Source organism: Gavia stellata, chromosome 7, assembly GCF_030936135.1.
Source record: "Gavia stellata isolate bGavSte3 chromosome 7, bGavSte3.hap2, whole genome shotgun sequence".
In the NCBI taxonomy this organism is placed as follows: Eukaryota; Metazoa; Chordata; class Aves; order Gaviiformes; family Gaviidae; genus Gavia; species Gavia stellata.
The window spans coordinates 27022706-27049507 of NC_082600.1; the positions used below are offsets into that span (position 1 = coordinate 27022706).

At 57.2% G+C, this 26802-nt stretch overlaps 2 protein-coding genes across 2 annotated transcripts; one reads left to right on the forward strand and one right to left on the reverse strand.

Annotated features, from left to right (window-relative positions):
- Positions 1-1173: 1173 nt before the first annotated feature.
- EIF2B2 (eukaryotic translation initiation factor 2B subunit beta) lies at positions 1174-7188 on the reverse strand. The gene is made up of 8 exons (XM_059819685.1): positions 7026-7188; positions 6194-6314; positions 5487-5635; positions 4540-4703; positions 4161-4256; positions 3134-3271; positions 2376-2442; positions 1174-1447 (listed from the first exon to the last, which is right to left on the reverse strand). Exons 1-8 carry the CDS (start codon positions 7186-7188, stop codon positions 1290-1292), a joined length of 1056 nt encoding a protein of 351 aa, XP_059675668.1. The 3' UTR covers positions 1174-1289.
- Positions 7189-17862: 10674 nt separating this feature from the next.
- Positions 17863-23770, forward strand: PGF (placental growth factor). Its single transcript, XM_059819840.1, has 7 exons — positions 17863-17928; positions 18101-18140; positions 18822-19018; positions 20483-20559; positions 22274-22303; positions 22394-22456; positions 23216-23770. Exons 1-7 carry the CDS (start codon positions 17863-17865, stop codon positions 23235-23237), a joined length of 495 nt encoding a protein of 164 aa, XP_059675823.1. The 3' UTR covers positions 23238-23770.
- The last annotated feature ends 3032 nt before the right edge of the window (positions 23771-26802 follow it).

The window sequence follows — 26802 nt, forward strand, 5'->3', positions numbered from 1 at the left end:
AAGGACCAACCAGCTTCATAGTACATATAGGCCAACTCGGGATCAAAAAACATTCTTTTTATTTGACTAGGCAATGAATGACACACCCAGCTGTTTTCTCCAGCTCCCTGCAGTTTGCATTCTTGAGCGAAATATTTCTAAATTCTAGCATAGCCCCATGTTCTCAGGGTACAGAAACTTACCCCCACCGAAATAACTAAATAGCCCAGGGCATTTTTTATAATAGGCAAACTTATTTTACAGGTTCCAGTTCTATTTTGTGTTTCAGTCTAGAGGAGAGGAGTAGACTTTATTTCAGAACGATAAAAGAAGATGACGTCTTTGTTTAATCACAGACATCCTACTTAAAACCAAATCAGATAGATATTGACATTTGCCGAATCAAAAGCAAAACAAGGAGTGGGAACTCCTCTCATTTGATGCCTTAACTGTGGTATAGTGTATTGCCACACATTAATAAAAGGGACTAAGGAAAAGTGGTCTGACTGACCCGCAAGAGCCTGAGATTTCCAAGACATTCACGCTGCCCCTCACAAAAATCAAGAATTTTTCCAAATGAGACAAGATGTCCACCCAAGAAGAATAATTACAGTAACTCAAGTAGTTCAGGAGAGGAAAGACCCTCAGACTACAACAAGCAAAGCAAGAGCTTGAGCTCTGCCTTCTGACAGGACGGTAGACAAGCTAGCTGATGGGACTTGTGAAGGTCTCCCTTTCATCAAGAATGGAATTTCCGTTACAGCACTGTAAAAAAAGCTGGTTTGTATTTTGGTAACTTACCAAAAATTGTCAGAAAATTCTACCAAAAAAATCCATTTTGAAGACAATTGCCAATGGCTTTCTATGACATTCATATGTAAAAGCAGACCTTAAAGCCTGCTACTGTATCATAGGTGGAAGCAACTTACTAAACCGGAAAAAAATCCTGCCAGTTAAAGAAACAAATTACCTGTATATAGAAAACATGCTTAACAGTGAGATCACTGTAAACAGCCTTTATTGCAGCACACTTTGAAGTAACAGCTTAGCTGCCCCAGAGAGTTACACGCATGCCTTGCTGTTTTAAACAAAGTGGGTTAGCAGCTCTAGGTGGCATGTAACACAGCACAGGGATCAATACCTGGACAAGAGCTCTGCCTTCTGTTGCTTTTGGGTAGGAAAGACGACGTGCTCAGCAAATTCCCCACCGATTCCCCACAGCAACCCGCCTTTGCAACATACACTTTAATTAGCTGTTGTATCTTTCTCAAGGGAAAGATAAGAAAAGTGGAGTGATGTGCTTCACGGCATTAGAGTTCATAGTCATCTGGATGGTAGAGCTCACTCATGAGGCGGTAGATGTAGGAAGGCGCATTACCCCCAATGTTAGAAATGAAGAGCGTAATGAGCTCTGGAGGGACGTAGTCAAACACTGGGCAGTGAACATTGATCTTTGCCAGGATCTCCCCTGTAAAGTGAATAGCAGCAATATTAGACACAGCAACTCAAAGAAAGTATATTTAGCCTTCTGCACGTCTTCCTGAGCCTCTGAAGAAACCAGCTAAGCGCATGCCACCCTAAAGTCAATACTGGGACATCCCGAATCCTTTACTGGGACATCCAACTTCCCCACTGATATTGTTGAATTACAGGTATACAGCAATCTTGGATGAGTGGCAGCACTCTCTTCTGGTAGTTTTTACTGACAGTAACCCCAAATCCCCTCTGGTGTGGATTTATTAATTGCCAGAAAACTTGCCAGTATGCAATTAGAATGCAAGAATCCTGATACTGCTGAAGTTGTTATTTCAACAAAAGCTCAGAAGGCCAAAACCAAAAACCAGTGCCAAACCTGATATCTTAATTTCCAAAGTCTGTCACATAGAAACAGAGCTTCAAAGAGACTTTACGATCTGAAGATGGGCTTGGGAGCTGACACCTTTCTAAAGAAGGTGTTTGTGTGGGAAGCCCATTTCAGAAATACTGGGTTTCAACAAGTGGATCACATAACAAAGTTTCAAGAAGTTAACATGAGTTGTAGGAAGGAAAGGAAGCTGCCCTCAGTGTTAGGCACCTGTTCTGTCCCACAAGAAACTGCCACCTGCCTGGCACCATTATCACAATCCTATAATAAAACACTGACTATTTCAGAGCCAAAGCAGAAGTGCAAGATAGTGTTCAAAGGAAATCTTCTTTCTGAACTTTCTGTAATAGAAAGTTATGTATGAAATAGGATGGTTCCCAGCACTAGTTTCTGCTTAAGACAATAGGAAAAGATTTTCTGTCTTGGGTTACAGGACAGTCTTATGTTTAAATTGTATGTGAGCTATTTAAAAAACAATTTAAAATTATAGCCTGAACCAGCTTGACCAGCCTATATAAAGGAGAACCAGTACCTTCTGTGAATGGCAGCACTTCCTGTGGTGATACAAACTTGTGGAATGAATCTTCTTCATTAGGGAACTGAATGAGAGAGAGTATAGGAAGGTCAGGAAAAAAGAGACTGCCTCATTATCCTAGTGAAAACAGATCCTGGGTGCTGGAAGGAACTAAAGCAGAAAATGATGACTTGCCAGGTGACACTACGTGTTTAATAATGCCTATGCCTTGAACCTCTGCAACATCTACAGGTGAAAGGTTTTTCCTCAGAGCTTTTAGAGCCTTCTATGACCTGGCTGCCCTTCTGCAAAGCCTAAGGAACTGGAGCACAGAAGTGATTTCCTCAGTCTCCCACTTTATCTGACAATACTGAAAAAGTACTGAGTGTAAGAAACAGTTTAGAGCATCTCTATCTACCTCCTCTGACAGTACATTTTTCAATACTAAAGATACAAATTGAAATCCGCTGTGGTTGAAGAAAAACAAGTATGGTGATGTCAGTCTCTAGTAGGCAGTGATCTACATCCTTACACCCAGTGCACTGCTTACTCAGCACACGTGGCAGAGGAGGATGCGTCAAGGAGATCCTGATGTGTGCCAGATTTGGGTAAGGATCTCCTATCTGAAGTAACAGCGCTAGATGGGGGAGATGATGGCTCATTTACCAGCGTCACCTTGGGACAGGTGGTGCTCTGCACCCTAAGTTTCCACAAGCATAAAATCACCCCCCATCTCTATGCAGAGCAGGTGCACCCCGAAGAGCTGCTATACTTACTTGCGGTGAAAGCTTGAACATGGGGGCACACACAATGAGTGGAGTGGAGTGGTGTTTAGCTGCCAGTGCCAGAGTGTGAGTCCCACTCACAGCAACCAGGGCGCCGTTTGCCAGGATTGTCTTTGTACCAATGATGACCTTAAAAGGCAAATCAGCATTAGATAGCATGTTCCACTGGCAAAGTGGGGAAGGAACGTTTCCTGGCTCGGACCCTACCAGACGAGCTGGAGAAGTTTGTCAGAACAGCAAGCCAACCAAAGGCTGGAGTTATAGGGCAGCTGGATGCTTGATCTGTTTCATCTGGCACTGGCTCTGGACCGAGACATTCCTCTCTAACAAGAGCATGACTCCAGCATGGTGAGACCAGCACAGAGAACATCAGAGGACAAATGTATGTTCTATTGCAAGGAACACCAAGCAGAAGCTGGGCTGTGTTCCTTGTTGTTCTACAAGCCTGCAAAGTAAGCTTTGTACAAGTAACTTGACTGCTGGCTGCAACAATTCCCTTGCTGTAAATTGGGAATAATGTGAAGCAGCTTAAAACATATAGATAAGAAGTGGTGTGGCTGGATTTTATTATGTTAAAAGTATTACTTTTTTTTTAGTTCAGGGTGCCAAGTCTCCATCTCTATAAAAGTACAGAACAGGTCTGTTTGAGAAGACACACCTTGGTGATTCCCTTCACCACCCATCCCATGTTCCAGGCAAGTGGAGTTTCTCCCCTTTGGAAATGCTGCTTTTTGTTCCATCTTCTTTAAAAACTGAGGTTAATCCTTTGAGGCTCTCCTGGCTTGGTTTCTTGTAACTGTTCTGCCTGTTAGCCACTAAGGCAGAAAAACCTATCATCATGCAGTTAGTCATCGTACTGACTTGGGGTTCCACACTGAATCTCCACCCCAGCTGAAATAGGGACTATTACAATTTTGAGTCTTCAGTGAAGAAATGCATCCATCATTGCTGGGACCTGCAGCTGGTTTGGGAGGCCTAAGCACCCAACCTGCCATGAACTCCCCTCCTCCCTCCTTACCTTGTTGACTCGAGACATGACAGCAAAAATGGCTGCATCACTCATGACAGTAGTTTCAATGTTCTCTTTAGATAGTCGGACAGCCATTTCATGACCCTAAAAAGAGGGAGAATCCAACTGATCCCCTGGGACATAGCTCCTGCAGTGCAGTTGTAGAGATATTAGCACTCAATTCTTGTCTGAGCCACAAAAATACCAAGCAATGGCGCACAAATACAGCCCTCCAACTGAAGGACACGGGGTAGGATAAAAAGCTCTCTTCAATCTCCCCGCTGCAGAGGAACTTCCATAATGTTCAGCTTGCCACCAGAGACAAGAGTTCAGTAAGAACACATGGGACAATGCAGTGCCTGGAGAAGACAGCCAGCCCGGGCCTTACCTGGCAGAATGGCGCACACTCCGCCACGATGACCTGGAACTTCCGCTTGCGGGCAGCTTCCTTCAGGAAGGCCTCAACGGTGCGTGAGTAGCCAATGGTCATGATCACCTCATTGGAGTGGATGTGCTCCAGAGCCTGCATAGCAATGTTATCAGTGGTGCCCTCTGTAACAGAAGGAAGCTGTGGGTGGAAAAGCAGCCAGGAAAAGCAACACTTGTGCTGCTAGCACTGTCCTCCAACAAGATCATTTTTTACTAAAGTGATGCTATGAGCACTAGTAGTGAAGGAGCAGCTTTTCTCCCCCTTCTTTTTACCAGTGGAGAGGGACCAAGAAGCTGGCCCCTGAATGCCCTGTGCTCCCTAGCTACTCATAGAAATAGCTGTATTGAAAACTCCATCATGAGGGGAGTGGATTGTGTCAGCATGACTCCAGATAACCACCACAACCACACAACAACTAGTGACAGAAATTCAATGGTTTTACAGTTCAATAGCACTAGAACCACGTGGAAAGGAGAGGCAGGGCAACCTGGGCCTCAGAAGTAGAGTCGGGTGCCTGATCTGTCACAACACTGCAGAAAAAGAAAAATGTATCACAGTGCTTTATGACAAGGGTCAGGTTATATGTGCATAGGGATTAGGACCAACCCTGACATATTTTTGATACTCTTCTTCAGAGGACTCAACTCAAGATTTCCCAGAAGACCAAAGGCATAGGCCAATAGACCCCCATACTGTTTGTTCCCTCCACAGTGTTCCACCCATCTCCCTGTAAACCAAAGAGGACTTAAACTAAGTCCTGGGAGCAGCAGGACTTCAGTTCCTTAGTTCCTTCATATTAAGCCTCCCAGATCCTTGCTGTTTTCTTTCCACCTAAGAGGAGGGGGAAGCACCAGTCCCATCCCATAAGGAGCTCCACTCATGGGGTAGTTCAGACCCATCTGTACCTAGCTCTATTAGCAGCTCGTTAATAGCTTCAATAACGTTAGCTCTGAGGGGAGGATAAGGAGTGCTGAAATCCTCGCTCAGTCCTCCGGAAGTGAGGAGTTTGTGCAGGGATTCTTGCTGGTCGCTTTCCTCACTGCGCCCGTGAAGCCTGCAGAGAGAAGCAGCCCTTCAGCCTTGGGAGCGAGTGTAAGGGCACGGGCAGGCTGACTAGTGTACCCACAGCACACCTGGATGTGAACAGAGAGGAAGGAAAACCACACACAGGAGGCACACCACGCCACACCAAAGAGCTTCTCTAGCTGTCTCTGGCAGAAAGACACCCAAAGCTCTGCCAGGAAGCACCTTACTAAGTCGTGAGCAAATGCTGCAGCCCAGAGATGAGGAGTGGGCTCCAGGCTACTGCTCCAGTGGGATGGACCCTCCTGCGAACGCAAGGAGCGAACAGCCTGAAGTCAGGGCACAGACTGTTCTCACGTACCCACAACACATACACCAAGTGGAGTTTCACTAGAGGAAGTGTCATCAGCTACGCTGAAAATGACAGGTTTCCTTTAATGTTAAACTCGCTGAATCCCTCTGTAGGAGAGGTGGGAAAAGGGGATGATGGAAACTAAAGGGGTCTCACAGAAGCAGCAGAACACACTGTGTAGGAGAGCCGTTCTGGGCTCCTAGGAGGGGTACAGGCAGCAAGAGAGGGGCACTTCACCTGCCATACTCTTCCCGAATGACCTTTAGCACTCGCCGCACCATGTTGCCCACGGTCGTCTCAGATGGCTGGGCTGCTGTCATCCTCTGGCCCTCTGTCCGGATCAGATCCATGAGCTCCCCTGAAAGAGGAAGGGCCCTGGTTATTGCTGCCCAGAGTGAACCCATGCGAGCGTCAAACCAACACATCCACCCCACCACAGCCCTACGGCCAGAGGCTGGCTCTGGCACCGGTAATGCAACACTGACAGAAAGTACAGAGATGCGAGCAGAAAGCCACTCGCAGAGCAGTTGGTTCCTGTGGGTTTTCTGTAGTACTATCACTTGGACACAATGCAGACTCGAAACTTAGGGAAAACCATAAGCAGTGAGTTTAGTGAAAAAGGAAACCACCTGCTGCTGGAATGGTCAGCGCTCAGGCTGACGCCGCTGAGGAAAGAGCACAGCTGATGCGGGGAGACTCGTGCAACTCCACAGACGATACCGATAAGCACAGCAGACCGTTAAAGGGCTGAGGTGCGGCGGGACAAGTACTGGGAACCCAGACCCGCCGGCAGCTCTAGCGAGGCTCCCAGCTCCCCCGGGCCGCAGCGCCAGCGGCACGGCACCGGGCCTGCATGGTCCGCGACCGGAGCGCCGGGCCCAGCAGCTGCGCGGCCCGACGGCCTCGAGGCGCCCACCGCCACTGCCCTCCCACAGCTCTACCCGCCGCCGGGCCCTGCCGCCGCCTTGCTCCCGGCGCCACACAGGGCCCTGCCCGCCGCCGCCCGGCCCTGCCGCCGCCTTGCTCCCGGCGCCACACAGGGCCCTGCCCGCCGCCGCCCGGCCCTCACCGGCCCGGCTCCATCGCCCGTGCGCGATGATCTTCCGCAGCAGCGACAGCGTCTGCCGCGCCGTGTCCTCGGAGCGCGGCCGCTCCCCGCCGCCCCGCAACCGTGCCACGAAGGCCTCGATCTGCTCCGACAGCTCCGAGCCGCGCTCGGCAGCACCCGGCATGGCGGCGGCGGCACCCCGGAACGGTTGAGCTCCGCAGCCGCACGCACCACTTCCACTTCCGCCGTCCCCCTTTTCCATTGGTGGAGGCTGCCAAAGTGCTCCCGCCCCCCGGCGGCAGCGCAGCCAATGAGAAGTACGGCTGGCGGGTGAGCTGCGGCTTGTAGGAGCTGGTGGGGGCCGCGCGTTGCGGGGCTGTTTTCTCGTAACCCGGGAGACGGGCGGTGACCCCTGACCCCGCTTGCCGCGCCGGACTCAGCCCACCGCGCGGAGGCTTGTGGGACGGCGGCGGGCTGGGCCCGGAGGAAAGCGTCACGGAGAGGCGGTGGTGGCCGAGCGCCGCTGCAGGCCTCGGTGCCGGAGGGCGAGGTCCGGTGGGGTACGAAGGCATTGGAGCCGGGCGAGCGGGAGGCGTGGGCAGCCTCCCTAGGGAGGGGCCCCCTGAGGTCGGCGCCGGGCTTGGCGTGACCCTCCCCGGCACAGCTCGGGAGGTGTGTGCTGTGCGGTCCCTCGGGCCGGCACGGACGGAACAGCACGGTTACCTCCGCGTGGGGAAGCGCCTGGCCTGCACCCCGCCGTTGACGCCTCTGTGGAGGGGAGTGCTGCGGGCTAGTGTCAGGAAGGGCCTGCGCGAAGGAATGCAGCATCTGTACTGCAGGGCAGGGGGGAGGGAGCCGGGTCTGTGCCGAGCAGCAGGGAGAGCCCGTATGCAGCGATTTACTTTGGACTGTGCAGTGTTCTAGATGCAAAGAGCCAAAGCAAATGGGGTGGGAAAGGCGCAGTTCCTGGCAGTCCAATTGTTCTTGCTGGCAAAGCCAGAACCGGCCCTGGATAAGGCAGGAATTTAGCTCCTTTGTGTCTAGTTCCTGGAGCTGTGTGTCCAGGGAGCAGGCAGGAGCCACGGTGTCATTCTTATTGTGGCGCTGCTTTACTCTGTGGCTCTGCTCTGTGTCCTGTTATTTTAGATTAGGAAACCAAAGCAAACTGGTTTATGCTGGAAGCTTTCAGGGGGTGCTTCCTGCGGGGGCGTATAGTGCCTTCGGTGCTCATCACATCTTTTTTGTGCTTGTCTGATCCTCTTAGGACTTGTCTTACAGCCAGCTGCCATCCAGGGACTGTTGGGTCCCCAGCAAGATACCAACAGTTTGTGCGCTGGGTCTTGGGACGTATTGCAGGTGATTTCTCACCCAAAGCCTGGGCTGGGCCGAGAGTCCTTCCACCCCGCTCTCTTCCTGCTGCTTCCCCAAGTGCCCCTGTGTGCCTGGAAGCCAGAGCACCTACCAGCCTGGGGAAGGAAGCTTACCACATCCCTTGAACACCTAGCAAAAGGTCACACATCTGGATTTGCCTGGATGTGCTTGGGGGGTGGTGCTGCTCTGGCTGGAAGTCACAGTTTCCCTCCTCGATGAGCTTGTCTCGTCTTTTGCCCCTGGAGAGAGTCAGTAGAGGGTAACAGGGTTTGCTCGGCTGTGCTGGACACCGCTGTGCTTACCAGACACATTGTGTTCCCTGCTGCCTCCTCTGCCCCTTCTCCTCAGCTTTAGGTGTCTGTTTTCTTCCATCTTGTGTAAACTGGAGGCTCCCTGGGGAAGGGCCTGCCCGGCTCCACATTTGCGCAGGGTAATGCAGTTCTCCCTTTTGCCCCTCTGTGTGGCTACATTGCAGGCAAGGCAGGGGAGGGCTGCCTGCACCCATCGGCTGCTGCCTTTGCTGCTGGCCGTCCCCCTGCATTGCTGTGTGCCAGCTGCCATGGCATGCAGAGACTGCTCCCACGCGTGCACCCTGGGACCGGGGCATGCAGTGAATTGGCCAAAAAAAAAATAAAAAAAATCATTGCTTTGGAGCTTTCCTTTATTTGTTTACTTATCTTGCTAGTAAACAGAGCAGCTCTTGGAGATTAGGCAGGAGGGAGAAGAGGAAGGGAAACCTGACTCTGAGGTTATGACCTCCTTGTGGATGCTGGGCTGTTTACATTCCCTGCTCGGGTCCCAGTAACTATTGCAGGGCAGTTTCTTCTCAGTGCCTTGCCAGGCTGCAGAGGCTTTCCCTGCTCGCACTGTTTCTGCCCTGTTCCCTACAGCACTTTCTGCCAGGCACTGCTGCCACAGCTGGCCAAAGACAGCCTGCAGTCCAGTGTCCCTTGAGGGGCAGAGTCTTGCACTTGGTCTGATGCCTTGTATTTCATGAATGAAAGCATCTGAATGGGGATTTTGGGAGCTGTTAGCCCCATGTAGCAGAGCGGAGCCAGAACCTGTGGCTTTCTGGAGAGCTGAAAGGAAAACCCCAGGCTCTGGCTACTTGGAGGGACTGTGGCTACAAGACATCTGGTTGTTGTTAGCCAGCAGCTGCTGCCAGGACCCAGTGAGTTAGGCAAGGATTGCCCAGGAGGACTGAAAAGGAGGAAGTGGGGAAGAGGAGTGGCAGCACAGGGTGTGTGGGGCATGTGGGGAGGGCAGCTGGAAAGACACATCTTGGTGTCTGCGTGTACTTGGCTAAAATCTTGCTGCCTTGCAGGCTGTGCTGGCTGAGGCAATGTGGTGGGGAGCGCGTGTGTGCATCCCTGGGCAGCTGGAAGGAGACTCACCTGGTGGTCCACAGCTGCTGGGTGTTACAGAGTAGGAACTCCCTCTCCTGCCACAGCTATAAACACCTGCCTCCTGCACAGCACACCCTCCTTCCCTTCCCTTTCCTTCCCTTCCCAGGTGTATCCAGGTCCCCTGGGGCAGAGCTGGTTGCTGTGGCTTCTCATCTGGTGCATGAGCAAGCGAGGAGACCGACACGACTGCAGATGGTGCTGGTGCTGTGGGCGAAAGAATTGAGCAGGGGATGAGCGGGCTGGCCAAGCAAGGCAGCATGTTTTCTGGGCCTGCAGAGGAGCTGAAATCTGGCTCATCTCCTCAGAAAGCTGCCAGCCTGCACAGGATGGCGTCCTGCTCTGTACTGTCAGGGATGGCTGCTGGAGTTACTGCCTCCCCTCTACCCACTGAATTCTGCATCCCTGGGGGCTGAATGTGATACCCCAAGTGCTTGTGTGAGGGAGGAGAAGGCGGGACAGGCTGGGTAGAGCCCAGGAGCACTGGAACATCGTGTGCTGGGAGGCTGTTTGGATTAAAAACTCTCGGCAGATAAGTGGGCTGGATGAAATGCCAGGGAGGGGAATCAGAGTTTGCTGAACTCCAGTACTTGGACTCGTCTGCAACACCCGGGTACGCAAAGCGAGCTGCTCACGCTCAGTGCAGGCGAAGGGAAGGAGCCAGCAGGCGAGAGCCAGCGGAGCCACGGCGCAGCAGGGGCAACAGGGCAGGCTGTCAGCACAGCATGGACTGTGAAGACTGGACAGGTGACACAGGAAGAAGCAGCATAGGGTCATCACCATTGCCTAAGCCACCCGCTGGGCACGAGTGACTGAGGAGCAATTAAGGATGGTGTAGCACATGGGAGTGGGGGGAACACGAAGCACGGTCTAAGGAGAAGGATGCACCAAAAGTATCTTTGGTGTGACATGATTGCTCATTGGAAGGTCCATGCTCAAAGGCCTGAGATAAAAAACAGAGGGAATGACTCAAGCCCAAAGCTTTTACAGCCACAGATGTGGAGGCAGGGCTGTAAGGGGCAGGAGTTAATCTGCTGAAGGGCTGAGGGACCCCAAACTGGTGTTTTCTTCGTGCAACAGGGGAGAAAGTAGGTCACTTAGTAAGTGAAGGTGATGGAAATGATGGGCTGAACTGAGTGCTGAATGCATATTTAAAACTCAAGCTTCCAGGGAAAGAAGACAAAAAAACCCAAACAAACAGCTGGTGATCAAAAGCAGGTACGTGAATAGCTGGAAAGCTCAGCTCTGTGGGTCTGGAGGCGCATGCACAAGTTGCCTGAGTCATCGGCGGTTTTAGCATGCTTGAAATTCACAGCTGACGCTGCAGGTACCAGGGCACGTGTTCTGCTGATCTTTGCTGATGACCCTGGTAACAACTGTCCCTTAAACTGGTCCACAGGGAAGCGTGGCTGCCCTAACTATTTGAGCGGCCAAGGAGAAACAGGCAGGGCTTGCTATGGGGAGTAACAGGACGGATTCAGCACCTCAGATTAGCGAAGGATTTGATGCAGTTCCTTGCTCAGCAGCCTGCGTGTACACGCGCCTGTCTCTCCCTGGAAAATGGCTGCTGGCTCATCCTCACGTCAGTGCAGCACCCGTGGGCAGGCCGAGCCCATAGCCAGACCCTTGCAGTACCAATGCAGTCCGTGATCCCTACGGGAAATGAGTAGGCGGTTCTGAATCCAGCCCAGGGACCATCTTTCCTGCCAGCAAGTGCACCATTTGCGCCCCCTCCTTTTTGGAGCCTTAAAAATAGAGACCGAGGCCAGGAAGCGGGAGGGTTTTTCTAGGGCTCGTGTGGAAGCAGCCCAGGCTGGGCTGCCCCTCACCCTTCCCAGCTCCCAGGAGAGGCATGGGAAGCTGGCGTCCAAATGCCTCCCCTGGATGTGGAGCCTCACTCGTCGGCTCGTTCATATGTGGCAGTTCCCCAGGTCTCCTCTCGGGATGCAGGCAGCTGGAGGCAGGCAGTTCAAAGGCTGAGCTGGTCAGGAAGAGGCGAGGGAAGTGTGGGAAGTTGCTGCATGTCATGTAGGAAAACAAGCCCTAGTGAGGGATGAGGGAGCACGGTGCGACACCGGGTGGGAGGTCCCGACCCCAGCATCGCTAATGGTGCGCCAGGCCTTCATACCCAGAAAAGGCGTTGCCTTTGCTCAGTGCCACCAAAGGCACGGTTGGCTTAGAAAGCTCGGTGGCACCACGCAGGTGTTGTCCGTGGCTCTGTCTCCGCTCAGAGGATGCGTGGCGGATTGGCTGGGCCAGGGAAGAGGTGATGCCAGGAACCCACCCCTCCAGGATGGCTTCAGAGAAGCCCCCAGGCAAACCTGGCGTGGCTGCAGGAAGCCAGGCCCTTGGGGCGAGACAAAGCACGGCCTGGCCACTTTGTGGTCACTGAGGGGTCTGTGACACCAGCAGTCTGGGCTGCTTCCTGGTCACCGGCCAGCTCGCCGCAGTTCCTCTGCTCACGCGCTCCCGGCGCTGCAGCTGGCCCTGGGCTCGCTTTGCTCATTGTCTGCTAGGGGTGATGGCAGCTATTCAGCGGCTGCCAGGTTTCAGGGAAAGGGAGAGATGAGCCACTCCTCCGCCCACGTTCTGGGAAAGCCTCCGGGATGAAGCCCTGCCGATGCACACGTTCACTCTTCGACAGGGAGAGTGTGCTGCGGAGCCTCCATCCCCCCTCCGCCCGCATCCCACGTCCCCCCCTCCGTTATCAGCGGGCATGATGCTGGGGAGCAGAGCCTGGAAGCAGCCCAGGCTGCTGCCCTGTCCCGCACAATAGCGGAGCCTGCTGCTCCCCGTCTCCTCGCCTGTTTGCCTTCCAGAGCCAGGCAGAATCTCGCCATCACTGTTATTTTACTTTGTGTCAATATTATGACAGCTAAAAGCAGGAGAACTGCATCCACATGATAAGCAGCCAGAAGTTCTGGGCTGGGCGTGGATCGGGTTCGAGTTTGGCGGGGCCGAAAGGAGCCTGGCAGCCCCGGCTCACTGGCTGGCTGGGCCGGGAGAGCTGGGAGGCGAGGGGCAGCGGCAAAGCAGTGGGTGATTCGTGCCCGTGCACCTCTCCTCTCCATTCAATGCTCACTGCCCTTTCCCAGGGGAGATGAAACATGATAGATGTGCAGGCTAGGCTTGATTTCCCAGTGGAAAAGTAACCACTGTCGCTTTCCCGGGGAGAGGGGCTGCTCTGTTCTTGCTGGAAGAGTCCCATCCCTCCTGCTCCGTGTGGGCCTGGGGTGTTTAATCTCTGCTAGTGGTGGAGGGTCACGCACACGCTGCTGCACCAGTCTGTCCTGGTCGCAGCCTGTTTGGGCTTTCCCAAGTGCAGCGCTGTGCAGCTGCCAGAGAAAAATTCCCACAGGCTTTCTGGGGTTTGGGGGCTCTGCTCCCGCCCAGGGCTTCAGGAGAGGAGCTCGGGTAGAGCAGGGTGAGCTATGCTGCGGGTGCTGTGTCTCCGCTTCCTGCTCTGGACTCTCAGCACCTCATGTGCAAGGGGCTGTTGTTTTGGCGCAGTAACTGCGCACCCTGTGAAGGCTGCTGACGCAACGCTTACCTGTAGGCACCCACGTATGCTTGGGGCTGCGGTTCGTCTCTCTGGTGCCTCGCCCTGCTCCAGGGCTGTGTTCTCCTGCAAACACCCATGGCCCAGCCAGTCGCTGCTGCGTGAGGCTACCTGGCTGGCTGGCCACTGAGCGCTGCGCCCGGCGCTGTGTGCTCTCCATCACCTCCCCACCGGGCACAGCTGGTTGATGGCTGGGCTGGGAGACTGGGCTGGTCATCGTTAACCCTCCCATCCGCTGCTGGCATCACTTTGCCACCTGCCCACAGCTTTGCCTGGTGGGTAGTTGACTGTCCCCTGTCCTGTGCTCAGCCTCGGCGCTAAACTAGGCCTGCACTGAAAGATGAAGCGTTAAGCTGAGTGGCACTGGGTCATCTAGTCGCTGACCTGTTCCTGGAGCACTGTGCTGAGGGCCATGGCTTCCCAGGGCCTGGGTCTGGTGGTCTCAGGGACCTCCTCCTTGGTAGCATTGTCCGTGCACCCATGGGGGATTTAAGCTGTGCCTGGGAGCAGCAGCCAGGCTTGCCGCAGGTTCCCCTCACCCAGGTCTCCTGCTTTGAGTGCTCTTGGGCAGCCCTGGTGCCCATCCCATGCCCCTCCGAAACTCGTATCGGACCTGGGCTGGCCCCGGTGCCTGCGACCCGCGGGGGCCAAACCATGCTCTCGCCAGGCACGGGGCTGGGCCATCAGGTGCCTGCAGTTTCAGTCACAGGTCCCTGGGGAGGCCGAACTCCCCTCCCGAGGAACCAAAACAAACAGTAGAGTTCCTGCCACGTGCGGCCGGGGCTGACTAAGGCCGGACGCTTCTGCCTGCTGCGGGCAGCAGCGGCCGGGGCCGCGAGCCACCGCCATCGGGGTGCACGGCACGGCCCATTTCCCCCTATTGTCAGCCTCCCCCTCGGCAAACACATCCCCCTGTGCACCTGGGCTGGGAGGAGGCACTGACGCCACAGCAACCAGCCGCCAGGAGCGAGGGATGTGCGGCTGCCGGCGTCTCTCAGAGTCGGAGCTGCCACAGCATGGCTCTGGGGAGTCCTTCAGAGCCTAGAAGCCCAGGCAGGTTGTTTGCAGGTTGTTTCCTTGAGGAGCAATGCTGACCATCCAGGGGTCACTGGTGCAGCCCTGCTTGCCTGCAAGGGCACTGGAGAGCCCCATGTTTCCTGGAGGAAATCATCAGGAGTCTCCTGGCGGAGAGGCCTGGGTTTTCGCATGCAGAGAGGCTGGTGCTGGGGAAGTCCCTGCCAGACCGTGCCCATCCCCATTCCCACTCTCACATGCAGGTACATGCAGCTCCAACCAGCCAGTCTCCAGCCTTCTGCCTTTTGCCTTCCGTCCCCACTGAGGAGACACAACCTGCAGAAGATTGAGCTGGTTTATCTCAGCATTAGTTATGAACCAAGCCCTCCACGCTCACTGATAGGGGAGCTTAGGAGGGTCTTAAGACTCGGATCAGAGGGCCGGGGAAAGCAATCAAACAAAACACTGAGGGTGAAACATGGGCACTCTGGAATGAAGGGTGGGCACAAGGAGTCCAGAGCCTTACGTCTTTGTGCTGCTTTGACCTTGGGAGTCCCATCACAGTGCAGGACGTAGGTAGCTGCTGGGGAGACTCTTGCCTGCTGGGCAAGAGCAGCAGCAGCAGCAGCCTGAGGAGGTGGCTGTGCCAGGCACTGGAGCATGAGCAGTTTGGCACTTCTTCAGCCCTGATCAGACTGACTCTGGTGTCCTCAATAGCAGCAGCACAAATATAATTCCCTGAGGATTTCAGGGGTGTTCTTCAAGGGCTTAGGGGGTGACGCAGGAGGTCCTGGCTACAGTGGGCTTAAGAGCAACACAGGGACGAGTTTTTGTTGGGATCTTTTAATCTGAGATGCTGAAGGTGGGATTTTGCAGGGGAGAGGATGCCGATGAGGAGATTTTGATGCTCAAATGGGGCTGTTTTATGGAAAAGGGGACTTAGAGGGACTTCACCTGTGGTGAGCAGGGTGAGGATTCATGGGGGAGAGTGGCTGCTTGTGCTGGGCTCCTTCAGTGCTCATGGGCAGCCAGGACCCCTGCTCTTGCCCCTCGCCCAGAAAGTATGAGAGACACGGAGGTGAGCCTGCTCCCTGGCAGGGCTGTGCCATGGCATGGTGCAGCTGGGTGCCAGAGCTGCCTGTCCCCGCCAGACTGCCAGGGCTCCCCTGCAGCGGGGATGCACCACCATTCCCCACCTGCCTCCCTCCCCAGCACTGCAAGCGGGGCAGGGAGGTGGTACAGGCCGGCAGTGGCATATTCCAGGCGATGCTCTCAGCCCGCAGTCACCACACAGAGCTCACCACAGGGGAGGCATCTGCCTTTTAAGGAAACGTCTCTATTTGCCTTATGTCCCTGGCTGGTCCCTTGAGCCTCCTCTGTCCCTTGTTCCCAAAGCGCAGTAGCTCTGCTCCCCAGAGCCTGGTGGGAGGTGGTGCAAGGCGCACACCAGTGCATTTATAGCATCGACCTCTAGCCCTGTCCTGTAGCTGGGGAAGGGTAGGCTTGGCCCCCGGGGAAGGAGCACAGCAGAGGGGAAACCAAACAGCCTGGCCCCAGCCAGCTGGATGTTTCTCCCATTTGCAGGAGGATGTTGCTGGTCACAGGTTACCAGTGTCCAGATAGTATTTCTCTGCTCCTGTCTCTGCTCTGTCTAGAAAGGGGATGCGCATCCCAGGAATGTAAACTCTGCCCAAGGCCTCTGAGGAAATAGCTTCAGACCAGGAACAGGATTGCACTCGGCAATTAAGGGCTGGTCTCCCCAGCCACTCGGCTCCTGGGGGAGAGCCCTTTGCTCCAGTGCCAGAGGCTGGCCTTGTGTCTGAGAAGTGGCCCCAAGGGACCTTCCTGCAAGGACAGGCGTGAGGCCCTGTGTGGTCACGGTCTTCGCAATAACAGGATTCTGTCTGTCCAGCGAATTGGCAGCAGCTGCTGCTCAGGGCGGCCTCTGGTCCGGGCTGTCAGGTGGGAGGAAACACTGCCTTCGCTCCCCATCTCAAAACCATCCCTGGGGAGGTGGGGTGTCCCCTTGGCCCAGGGGGGTCCGTGGGGTGGCAGAGGGAGAGCACAGGCATACTCCAGCCATCGCAGCAGTGATGTTGCCTGCTCCTTGCAGCCCAGCCAGGGGCGAGAGCGTGAACAGGCACCGAACACTGCTGTGGCAGCCCCCAGCAGCCCCTGGCAGCCGCCGTGCTGTACCACTGAGTGATGAACTGCAGCGCACCCGCACCACCACCCCCCCACCACCCCCACCCTGCGGCAGGGCCAGGACTTCTGTGTGCTTATCTCTGCAGCATCTCCCTGCTCATTTGCCAGGTCCCGCTCCAGCAGCTTCCTCACTCACTCGGCAGTACCGATGCCTGGAAGCTCCCGCTGACGCCAGAGCCGCTGCCACCTGCATGGCCCGGCGGAGCTGGGGACAGGCGGCTGGCATGTCCCGCATCCCCTGGGGACAGACCCCACGGGGCTGGGGACAAGCCACTGGCGTCCTCATGCTGCAGGGACAGACCTCACACAGAGGTGGGCCGGGAAGCCCTGGAGCAGCCTCCCGGTTCTCCCAGGAGGACAGAAACATGAATCCTGGCAGGGACACAGAGCCTGTTATTTCCCTGGGACCTGCGGCCCACGGGGGATCGTGTTGCCCGCTGGCATCTCTTCCCTTCCCACCTCCCATAGCTCCAGCTTCCCTGGCCACCGGGGCTTAAAAATAGAACAGAAAAGGCCACAGAGCTCCTTTGGGTTTACCATTGGCGGCAGGATTTGGCCCCAGACCTGCTCCAGGGAACTGCTGTGCCCCTTCCCTCCCAAGGTGGAGGGCCCTCCGTGGCGGACAGGACCGGGATGTTATCCGTGGGGCTGAGGGGGCTGGAAACGCCCTGCTAGGGCTCCGGCGGCAGGGGCTGGCTGGGCAGGCATGGGGCAGCTTGGGGGGAACGGGGCGGATGGATGGGCATGGGGTGCCTGGGTGGGGGACCGGGCCACAGCAGGGGAACGGGGTGGATGGGTGGGAAAGGGGCTGCTGGGTGGGCACAGGGCAGCCGGGCGGGCACGGGGTGGACGGACAGGCACGGGGCAGCGCACACCGCCCCCGGGAGAGGTGGACAGCACCCAGGGGAGCCCAGCGAGCCGAGGAGCCCCGACACAGCCCCGATGCGTCCCCGCCCCCCGGCGATACACCGGTCACGGGCCGGTCCCGAGAAGCCCCGGGACAGCCCGATGGGGAAACGGCCGGTGCCGGGCCGCGGCGTTGGAGGCGGGGGGCTCCACCGCGCCCGGCGGCACCGCCCGTCCTCGCGGCCGCCGGGGCCGGGCACCTGCTCCCGCCCCGCGGCGGGGCCGGGGCGGGCGGGGGCGGGGCGGCGGCGGTGAAATACGGCGGCGGAGCAGGGCGCGCTCCCATGGCCCGGCGGCGGCGGAGGCGGCACAGCGGGGCCGGTGGCCCGGCGGCGGCGCGGCATGCCGGCGGCGGCGGGGCGATAGCGGCGACACCGAGTCGGTCGGTGCCGGAGCGGCGATGCGGCTGCTCGGCGCCTTCCTGCGGCTGCTGGTGGCCGGGGCGCTGGGGGCGCCGCCCGCCCCGGTGAGAGCCGGGGTGCGGGAGGGGGGTCGGAGCGGGGGCAGCCCGGCCCCGCCGGTGCCGCTGCCCGGGGTGGCGGTGGCCGCCAGGGCAGCTCCTCCCGGCGCTGGGTGGGCGGACGGCGGCGGGTGCCCCCGTGCCGCCCCCGCCAGCACCCGCCTTTCCCTCCCTGCAGGCCCCGGAGGCGCGAGGGACCGCCAGCGCTGAGCCGCCCGGTGAGTTGGCCCCCGGCTGGGAGGGGGCGGCAGCCCGGGGAGGGCTGCGCGCAGGGCCGGGGGAGGGCTCGGTACCCCCCGGGGCCGTTATCCCCCCGGAGCCCCGCGGCGATGCCCGGAGGAGCAGCGGGGAGCTCTGCCGGAGCAGCCTGTTCCCCCCAGCCCGCCCCGGGCGCTTGCGGCACCGAGCACTGCCGCCGGCCGGAGCGGCGCGCAGCCCTGCCCCGGGCTTACCGCCCCTCCGGTGCTGGGGTGCGGGGTCCCGGGCAGGAACACTCCGCTTCGGCTCCCCTCTGCTCTCCCCGCTGGGAGACCCCAGGGCACGGTTGTCTGCTGCGTTGCGGGGTTGGGCTTCTGCGCCCGCCGAGGGAGGGCGGGGGAGAGGGGGGAGCCCCGCCGCGGCGGGGTGCGGGGGGCAAGCAGGGTGCCTGCGGAGGAGGAGAGGGTGCTGGCGGGCAGGTGGAGAAGGAGCCCGTCGGGGTGGATGTGGTGGCTGTGTGAGCCCCGGCACCAGTGCGGTGATGGGCTTACTGGGGGCACAAGGGGGTCCTCTGCATTCCTGTGCCCCCGCGCTGGGTGCAGGACCCCACCGCGGCTGCTGCATCTGCCCCCGCAGTGGGTCGGCTGGGCTCAGCCTCTCCGGGGCGCTTCCTTACAGCTCCTCGCCCTGGTCTCTTGCAGTCCTGAGCTTTCGGGAGATCTGGAATCGTAGTTTCTGCCGGCCTCTGGAGCAGCTGGTGGACGTCATTACCGAGTTTCCCAACGAGGTGGAGTATATTTTCAGACCCTCGTGCGTCTCCCTGCAGCGCTGCGGAGGCTGCTGTGGGGACGAGGGTCTCCGCTGTGTCCCCGTGGAGACAAGCACGGTCACCATGCAGGTAAGCACTGCCGCTGCGGGGCCATGGCTGCACCAGGGAGGTGGTGGGCTCCTTGCCAAGTGCCGGGAGGGTGAACTTGCAGCTTCACATTCTCCGGACATCATAGCAGCATGGATAACAGGGGAGGGGGTTTACTCAAACTGCTCAAATGCATGCCAAACCAGGAGGGTCTCTCTGCCCTGCTCTTTGGGCTTGTCCCTGAGGCCAAGCGACACCCCTGGTGGTACTGGCCTCCCTCCCTGCTTCCCTGCCCTCTCCTCTCTGCGTGGTCCATCTTGCTGACTGCCGTCACCTTTCCAGGCCTTGCCAGTCCTGCGGTGGGGCTGGGGGTGTCCCAGTTGCCCGTGACTCTGCCTGCTAGGGCAAAGCAGGCGCTGCCCCTGAATTGTAGGGAGAAGTGAGGCTCTCGTGTGTCAGGAGATGCCCGCAGTGCTGCTGACAGTGAATGTGTGCTGGGGGCACGGTGAGCGTGAAGGGCTGCGCCAGCTGCGTTTCCAGTCCCCGCTGTGGGAGCTGTGCAAAGTGGGGTGGGAGATCCTGGCTGTGAACAAGCTGCCGATCGGCTCTTCCCCGTGCACCAGGCAGCCGTTCTCCTCGCACTGCAGCCCTTGTGCTGTGCTGCTGGAGATCAACCTGCTGCTGCTGCAGGGAGCAGGGAAAAGCTCTACTTTGCCATGGGTGATGGACTAGAGAGTGCCTGCAATACATCACCAGTGATTTTGGTCCCTCAGGGGTTGAAAGTGTGTTGAAAGGCAGGTTGGGGGGTCTCCAAAAAATCTTGACTGAGGTGGAGCAAGAGCCTGATGTGAACGGGAGGCAACTCCCAAAGCACACATCTCCCTCCACAGGAGGGATCCCACTGCCATGCGTGGGGTGGCAATGCTAGGCACTTCTGCGGGGGATTGTGTGGATCACACCAGCGATGAAGATGCCCCATGAAGCCCCTGGATGTCCAACCAGAACTCTGAGCTGGGCTGTGGACTGACATGTGACAGGGCAAATCCTGCACCCCCTGGGCTGGGGAGGCACTGTGGTACCAACTCCAGGCTCTGTGCTGTGGGAAAGGGTGCCAAGAGGAGGCAGCAGCAATGGGAATGGTCTGGAAAACATGACTAGGGGGATATTTCCATCAGAGAAGGGAGATGTGCAAAGTGGTTGAATATGTAAAAGCTCTCCACAAAGGCAGAGAGAGAAAAATCTCCTCTAAGGCTGGGAAATCCCAAGACCATAGGACTTAACTTACAGCCCTGAAGACACAGGGCAGCACTAGCAGAGCCTCCCAAGCTGCTGGGGTAGCCAGGCCTGGCCGGCACTGCCTGCATGTGGAGGTGGAGTCTCTGCTACTGGAGGTCCCGAGGAACAGGTTAGACACGCATCTGCCTGAGAAGCTGGGGTGGCGAGGCAGTGCTGCAGGAGCCCTTCCAGCCCCCTCCTGCCGGGAAGTAACCTTTGTTCCTCTTTCAGCTCCTGAAGATAAAGCCAAACGGGGAGGCACCGTATGTGGAGATGGCGTTCACTGAGCACAAGCAGTGTGAGTGCAGGTAGGGACCCCCAGGCTCGTTTTGCACCCCTGTGCCCCTCCAGCAAGGGTGACCCTGCCAGCACACTCTGCATGTGGGACAAGGATGCCCTGTGGGCACCCCAGCTGTGCTGGGACCCCACAGCACTGTCTCCGCACTGGGGTTTGCCGGTGCTTACCTTGCTCAGCTGCAGGCTGCACTGCGCCTCTGCAGCTTGTTCCCCACAGTCAAGGGGGTGCATAGTGTGGTGTGGTCAGGTCAGGCACCCCGTGCTGTCTGCAGGGCTGGAGCTGCTGTGGCACCCTGGCTCTGTGAGCAGGGACATCTGTGCTCCCCATCCCTGCGGCCGCCTTGGCACGTGACTGTGGTGGCTCCAAGGCCAGTGTTAGGTGTGGGGCAGCGTGCCCAAGGCAGCAGTTCAGCAGGGAGCTCCGTGGCTTGGCATACCTGGCCCAAGTGAAAGCTGGGCCTTGGGCCTCCATTTCAGGGAGGCTGCCCTATCCAGCGCTGGGGACTGGGGCTTTACATCCAAGCCAACAAATGAAAGCTTGAAATGCACAGCACGAACCTGGCATGGATATGTAGTGCTGGTCCAGGATGGATGCACAGCACCAACCTGCCACAGACTCCTGGCACAAAGTTAACCCCTTGGGATGCTCACTGTGCCTCAGAAGCAATGTCAGCATAGGCAGGACAGGGCCTCTACCCAGGGGCTGCAGTGCTGTGGGAGCAGGGAGTGGCTCCGGTGCTGCCCACAGCTGTTCCCTGCCATGGAGCCTCTCCAGCACTGCCTTCATGGGGATCCTGGTGTTTGCTTTCTATCACAATCCCAGGGCAATTTAGTATTGCAAAAACTGGGAAATGAGTATTCTGCTGGGCAGCTGCTAGACATGATCCTTGCCTGGAAGAAGAGGCTGAGGATCACAGGGTCGGTATTCCCCTGCAGTTGTAAGAGTGGCTGTGCTGGAGTGGACCCAAGGACTGTCCAGCTCTGCGCTGTCTCTGGAGCATCTGTCAGTGGATGCAGAAAGGGGAGTAGGAAGAAGCACGTCTTACTTCCCCTCCTGCTTCCAGCTATTTTTCCATGCAGGGAATTTCCTGAGCCTGTTGCGGTTTTCCTACCTAGGGTAATTCCCAGGGGATCTCCTACAAGCACTTGTGCAGGCTGCCTTTGAATCTGTGTAAACTTCTTTCTCCTGCAGCACCTTTCAGCTTCTCCCTAAGCCACCTTCCACACCTTTACATCACTTCCCTTTGAAGTTTAGCATAGGTGTGGTGGATGTCCTGGTCTTGGCCCCTATAGGAGATGCTTAAGCCAAGTATGTTGTGACTGTTAGAGAACCACTACTGAGCCTTTGCAGCAAATCCCATGTGTTACTTGGGATGTTGCATCTTGTTTAACCAGCTGAGCTATGAAAGCTGTCACTGAGAGCAGCTGAAAACTGAACCTATGCTTCCTGGCCTCATGGGCAAAATGTCACATTCCCAGGGGAGTCAACAAAGCTGACCACCCCCTGCCCCTTTGCTGTCTCTGCCTTCTCTCTGCCTACTGCAGTCAGCTCCTGGCTGAGGATTTGATAACGTGGAGGGAGGTCTTTATTGGGTCTGTTTTAAGCAAGAATAATAACAGGTAGATTGTACTGCACACTGGGGCATCTCAATAAACCACCTCCAGCAACTCAACAGACAGCATTGCCCAAGTAACTGCTTCACTCTGTCCTTTTCCTGCCTGCAGGCCCCGGCAGGACCTGATGAGGTTGGGAAGGTAAGCAACATCAAGGGTGGCATTACCATCTGGGGTTGTGGATCTCATCTCCCACACATCAGCCTCTCTTGTGGTGCTTTCCTTTTGAAGGAGGAGGTTCAAGGGCCGAGGGAAGAGAAGAGAAGACAAGAAGAGACGTAAAGACTGTGAACTGTAAGTGAACAGGGGCAGGTATGGGTGGTGTCTTCTGGGTTCACCTCTTTGGGATGAGCATGTTCATTAAGCCTTTAGGTCTTTACTGATGCTATGAGCAGTGAGGGGTTTGTGCAGAGCAGACACAGGAGAAACCAGGATGGAGGGGACAGTGGGTGGCTGTGGGGAAACAGAGCTTTTACTGAAGGCTCAATAGGTGCTTGATAGTCTCCAGGCTCAGCTGCTCAAAGCTGGCCAGTCCCACCCAGGGTGGGGATGGATGGGCTGGGTGAATTGGTGTGTAGTTCTATCACCATCACAGACTATGCTGCGTTTCCTGGATCCATGAATTTCCAGTTTCAGCCTCATTTTGCTGCCAGCCATGTCCTTCCTGCAGTCCTTGGCTAGTCATTGTTTGGGTTACTCTACCCTTTCCCTCCTTACACTTAGCTGACTCTCTCGAACTGTTTGCTGTAACAGCACGGGCTGGACTGTTACTGTGAATGCTTTTGGGGTACAGTGCCTATGGCTAGCACTTTCCTGTTGCATTTCCCCATTTTTTTTTTTCTGAAGCTTGCTGCTCGGGGCTCAGCCAGCACCTACAGCCCCATCATCCTCTGTCCTCCCCGTGAAGAGGCTGCCTGCAGTCCCTACCCCATGGTTCGGTGTTGGAGAGGCCGGGCACAGGGAGGGGGGACCCGGGGCAGAGTGGGTGAGCCTGGAGGTCCTGGTGTCCCCCCATCCTGGCAGCACTCACTTCATGCCGTGCTTTCTTTGCAGATGTGGCACACCACGCAGGTAGCCTCCGCTCTGCCCCCGACCTCGCTCCTGCTGCCTGGGTTTGGGCCAGCTGCGTTTCCCCTCGGTGTGGGGGACTTGCGGAGCCATGCCCCTCCAAGTAGCAGTGGGGAGCAGGACTCCTGCAGGAAAGAGCCAACTGGACTCTTGCTTGGCCCTGGCGGGAATGCATCCCAGAACCAAGGACTCCCTTGCCCTGTCTGCACTGTCAGCAGCAGGACAGAAAGACCCATGACCAGGCCTGGGGCTGAAGATGAGGAGCTCAAGCAGTGCGTTGGTGCTTGAGGGCATCCTGGGGGCAACGAGGAGCAGAGCTGGTGGACATGCTGCTGGAGCAGGCTGGGGATGGCCTGATGTGGGGGGCGAGTGGAGATGGCTTGGAGGGCTGCAGCTGCAAAACTGCTCTGTCCTGCCAGGGCCAATGCAGCTGGGGAGGAAGGAAACCTGGGGCAGGCAAGGCTGCAGGGTTGCATCTGTCCCAGCCTTGGCATGGGGCAGCCCAGGAGGGTGCCAGGGTGGGAGGGAGCCTTCCTGGGGGCAAAGGGGAGGGAATTAGTGGTGCCAGGACCCCTCACATACTCACAGCCACATCCCAGTCTTGCCCTGCTCAATAAAACCTGGTGGTCAGATGCAGGAGCTGGCAGTCCGAGCTCTCCCATCTCCTTTCTGGCAGCTGCAGGCAGGGCTTTTCCCCATGACCACCCACCCAGGCTGGAGGAGGGCAGTCCTGCAGTGGCCTGGGGCTTCTCCCCAGCACCACCTCCTGCTGCTCTTGGTGTGGGGCTGGAGATGGGCAACCAGCAGGTCAGGTCCAGGCTGCTGCCCAGGCTGGGGCTACCCATGTGCTGGAGCTCAGGTGGGTACTGGGAGACCCTCAGGGGAACTGCCTCTTTCACACCATGGTGTGGGGCTGGTACCTCCTCTGGTTCACCATCTCCTTCCTGGTCCCATCCCAGTCCACATGTCCTGTGGCTTTCCTTCTCCCTGGCTGGGCTGATGCAAAGTTAGGACAGTGGGGACCAGGCTGCCTGTGGTCCCACCTAAGAAACACCTCACTGGGGCTCATTCACCTGGCACAGGGGCAGGCTGGCCTGGGGGACCTGTCTTACTGGGAACATCCTGGGGTGTGTAGGGGGGCTGGTGGCCCTTATCAGGATGGCTGCGGATGCTGCTGTTTCCTGCTTTCCTGTGGCTTGCCCTGATGGCAAGGGGAGGTTTGGATGGGTTCATTGCACAGCTCTGAACTTCTCCCTGGGGCTGTGATAGACCCTGTAGCTCAGCCAGGTCTGTGCCCAGGTCAGGGGGCAGCTCCAGCCCTTGTTCCTGCCTGCCTTAAGCAATGCCCCTGGGGCTCTTCCTCTCCCCTTTCCTGCCCCTGCTGCAGGGGGGCTGGGGCTGGCTGCCAAATGCATCCCGTGCTGCTCTGTGCAAGCCATACCCTGGAGCAGTGCAGAGCTGGAAACCCTAATGGGGAGTTGGGGCACCAGCATGCTGGGGGCAGTCTGGAGCTGGGGCAGGGTCCCTCAGAGCCACAGTGCTGGTGCCAGCTAGGGCTGGCACAAGGACATGGGGACAGGGCAGGCCCTGTGGCAACAGTACCCTGACAGGGAAAGTCAGTAGTGGGTGCTGAGGTGATGGGAACCTCCATACTGCCACCATGCAGCGTGGTGCAGACTGTGCGAGTTGCACCTGTGCAGCTGGATATATCCTCCAGGAGCTTGCTGGATCCCTTTTGGACCCCATTTCCACTTGTGGCATCCACAGTGTCCTGGGACACAGCCTATGTGGGCTCTGCCTCAACAACATGCCATGGAGCTCCTCCACAGCTGTTTGAGTGCCTCATGGGTGACCGGGACTTGCTGTTCCCCTTCCCAGGCTGCGCGGGGGCCATGTGGCACCACAGCTGTTCCTGGTGTTTGGTGTTGCCTCCTTGTCTGCTGCTCAGCACTGAGAGTTTTCAAGGCAGCTCTGCCCAGAGCCCGCGGGGTGAGGCACCTGCCTTGTATGGACACCCCGTGTTGTTTCTCCCCCTGCATCACCCAAGCCCCCTGGGTGCTCTGTGCGGCCTCATCCCCTGCTCCTCCTGTAGCAGGCGGTGTTGGGGTGGATGGCAGTGATGTGGGTGCCTGGGAGGTATGTGGCTGTCCTGCTGTGGCAGTGATGAGAGGAACAGCTGGGGCAGGGCAGGAGTAGGGGAAGGTGCCACCAGCACAGGAGGTTTGGGAGCTGCATCTCCAGGTGTCAGGGCTCCTCCAGCTCCGGGAGAGTGTTTCACTGAGGCTTCACCAGTGAGGGGAACCCAATGAGCCCTAGCAGTTCCGTGATGCTCCCCAGGCTGCTACAGGCATCACGTGCCCAGGGGAGGGCTGGCTCCCTTCCCTGCCCCTGCATGTCCCTGCCTAGAGGGGAGAGTCCTGGGACCCCTCGGGACCCTCCTCATCCCAGGGTGGCAGGGACTTCCAGCAGGACATCGCACCCAATGGTGATATGAGGGTCAGGGGGGTGGCCTCCTGCCCTGAAGGGGAGAGTGAGGCTCCTGGCCTCAGGGCTTGTAGCCACCACCCATGGTCACTCCCAAGGGGACCAGCCACTGTCTGCCCGTCCCCCCTCTGTGTTGCTCCCAGTTGTGCCTTTTTTGGAAGCTTACACCAGTAGCTCCTGTCAGCTCTCCCTCGCCACAGCCGATGTGTCCCCTGAGCGCCCCAATGAGGTCAGCTACATCGACAGACCCCCATGTCCCCCAGTGCTGCAGAGCGGGGCTATAGGGTGGGTTTGTTCCCTTGCAAAGGGACCGGAACAGACCTTGGCCCCAAAGCCAGCAGGGAGCAGAACAACCCCATGCTGGTCCTCCATGGACATGCAGTAACCACAGTGCAGCTCTTGTGCTCCCACATCCCCAGTCCTTCCCTGCCTGTGTACCCCTTGCAGACGGGCAGCTGCCTTGCAGGAGCAGACGCTACTGGGTTATCAGCATCCCCGGGCTCCCTGTGTCTCCCAGCCCTGCAGAGCAAAGGTTTGTTTAATAAGGGTTTAGGAGCCAGAGCTGCAGCAAGATGGTTTAGAAGGAGAGTTACAGGGGAGACAAAACATAAGCTGGGCTCCAGGCTGCACTAGGAACAAAACATCATGTATTTTTGGGGTGTACTGAAAAGGCGATGCGGCAATCAGCCCAGAGATGTAGCATCGTAGCTGATGAAGCCTTGACGTTAAAGCTTTGATGTTAAGCTCTGGCTTCCCCAATCCTGAGATGCCAGCAGACCGCTGCCTCCCCACTGCATCTCCCTGCACATGCTGGCACAGGTGTCCCACATGTTTCTGTGCAAATAAAGATGCGCTGAGGGCCTAACCTCTCACTTGTGACTTACAACATTTTGCATCCTCACAAAGCTGTGCATAATCTTTCTGCTTGTTGCACCCAGCAACGTCAGCAGTCTGAGAGAGTCTCATGCATCTATTTCAGGCTGTGAGAAAAAGGGCAGCTCTCACTTCCCTCCCTGTTATTCATCCATGCTGGTCTTGCTTTGGGAGTTCCCACTTCACAAGGGCCACGGACTCTTCAGCAGGTTAAT

What these genes read in the sequence shown, in the direction of transcription:
- EIF2B2 (XM_059819685.1), bottom strand. Translation starts at nt 7,188, where the DNA reads ATGCCGGGTGCTGCCGAGCGCGGCTCGGAGCTGTCGGAGCAGATCGAG. An exon ending in CGGGCGATGGAGCCGGGCCG is followed by an intron (nt 6,315 to 7,025) that starts GTGAGGGCCGGG and finishes TTCCTCTTTCAG; the next exon opens with GGGAGCTCATGGATCTGATC. An exon ending in AGTGCTGCCATTCACAGAAG is followed by an intron (nt 1,448 to 2,375) that starts GTACTGGTTCTC and finishes TTCACTTTACAG; the next exon opens with GGGAGATCCTGGCAAAGATC.
- PGF (XM_059819840.1), top strand. Translation starts at nt 17,863, where the DNA reads ATGCGGCTGCTCGGCGCCTTCCTGCGGCTGCTGGTGGCCGGGGCGCTG. An exon ending in CGCCAGCGCTGAGCCGCCCG is followed by an intron (nt 18,141 to 18,821) that starts GTGAGTTGGCCC and finishes GGTCTCTTGCAG; the next exon opens with TCCTGAGCTTTCGGGAGATC. An exon ending in CAAGCACGGTCACCATGCAG is followed by an intron (nt 19,019 to 20,482) that starts GTAAGCACTGCC and finishes TTCCTCTTTCAG; the next exon opens with CTCCTGAAGATAAAGCCAAA.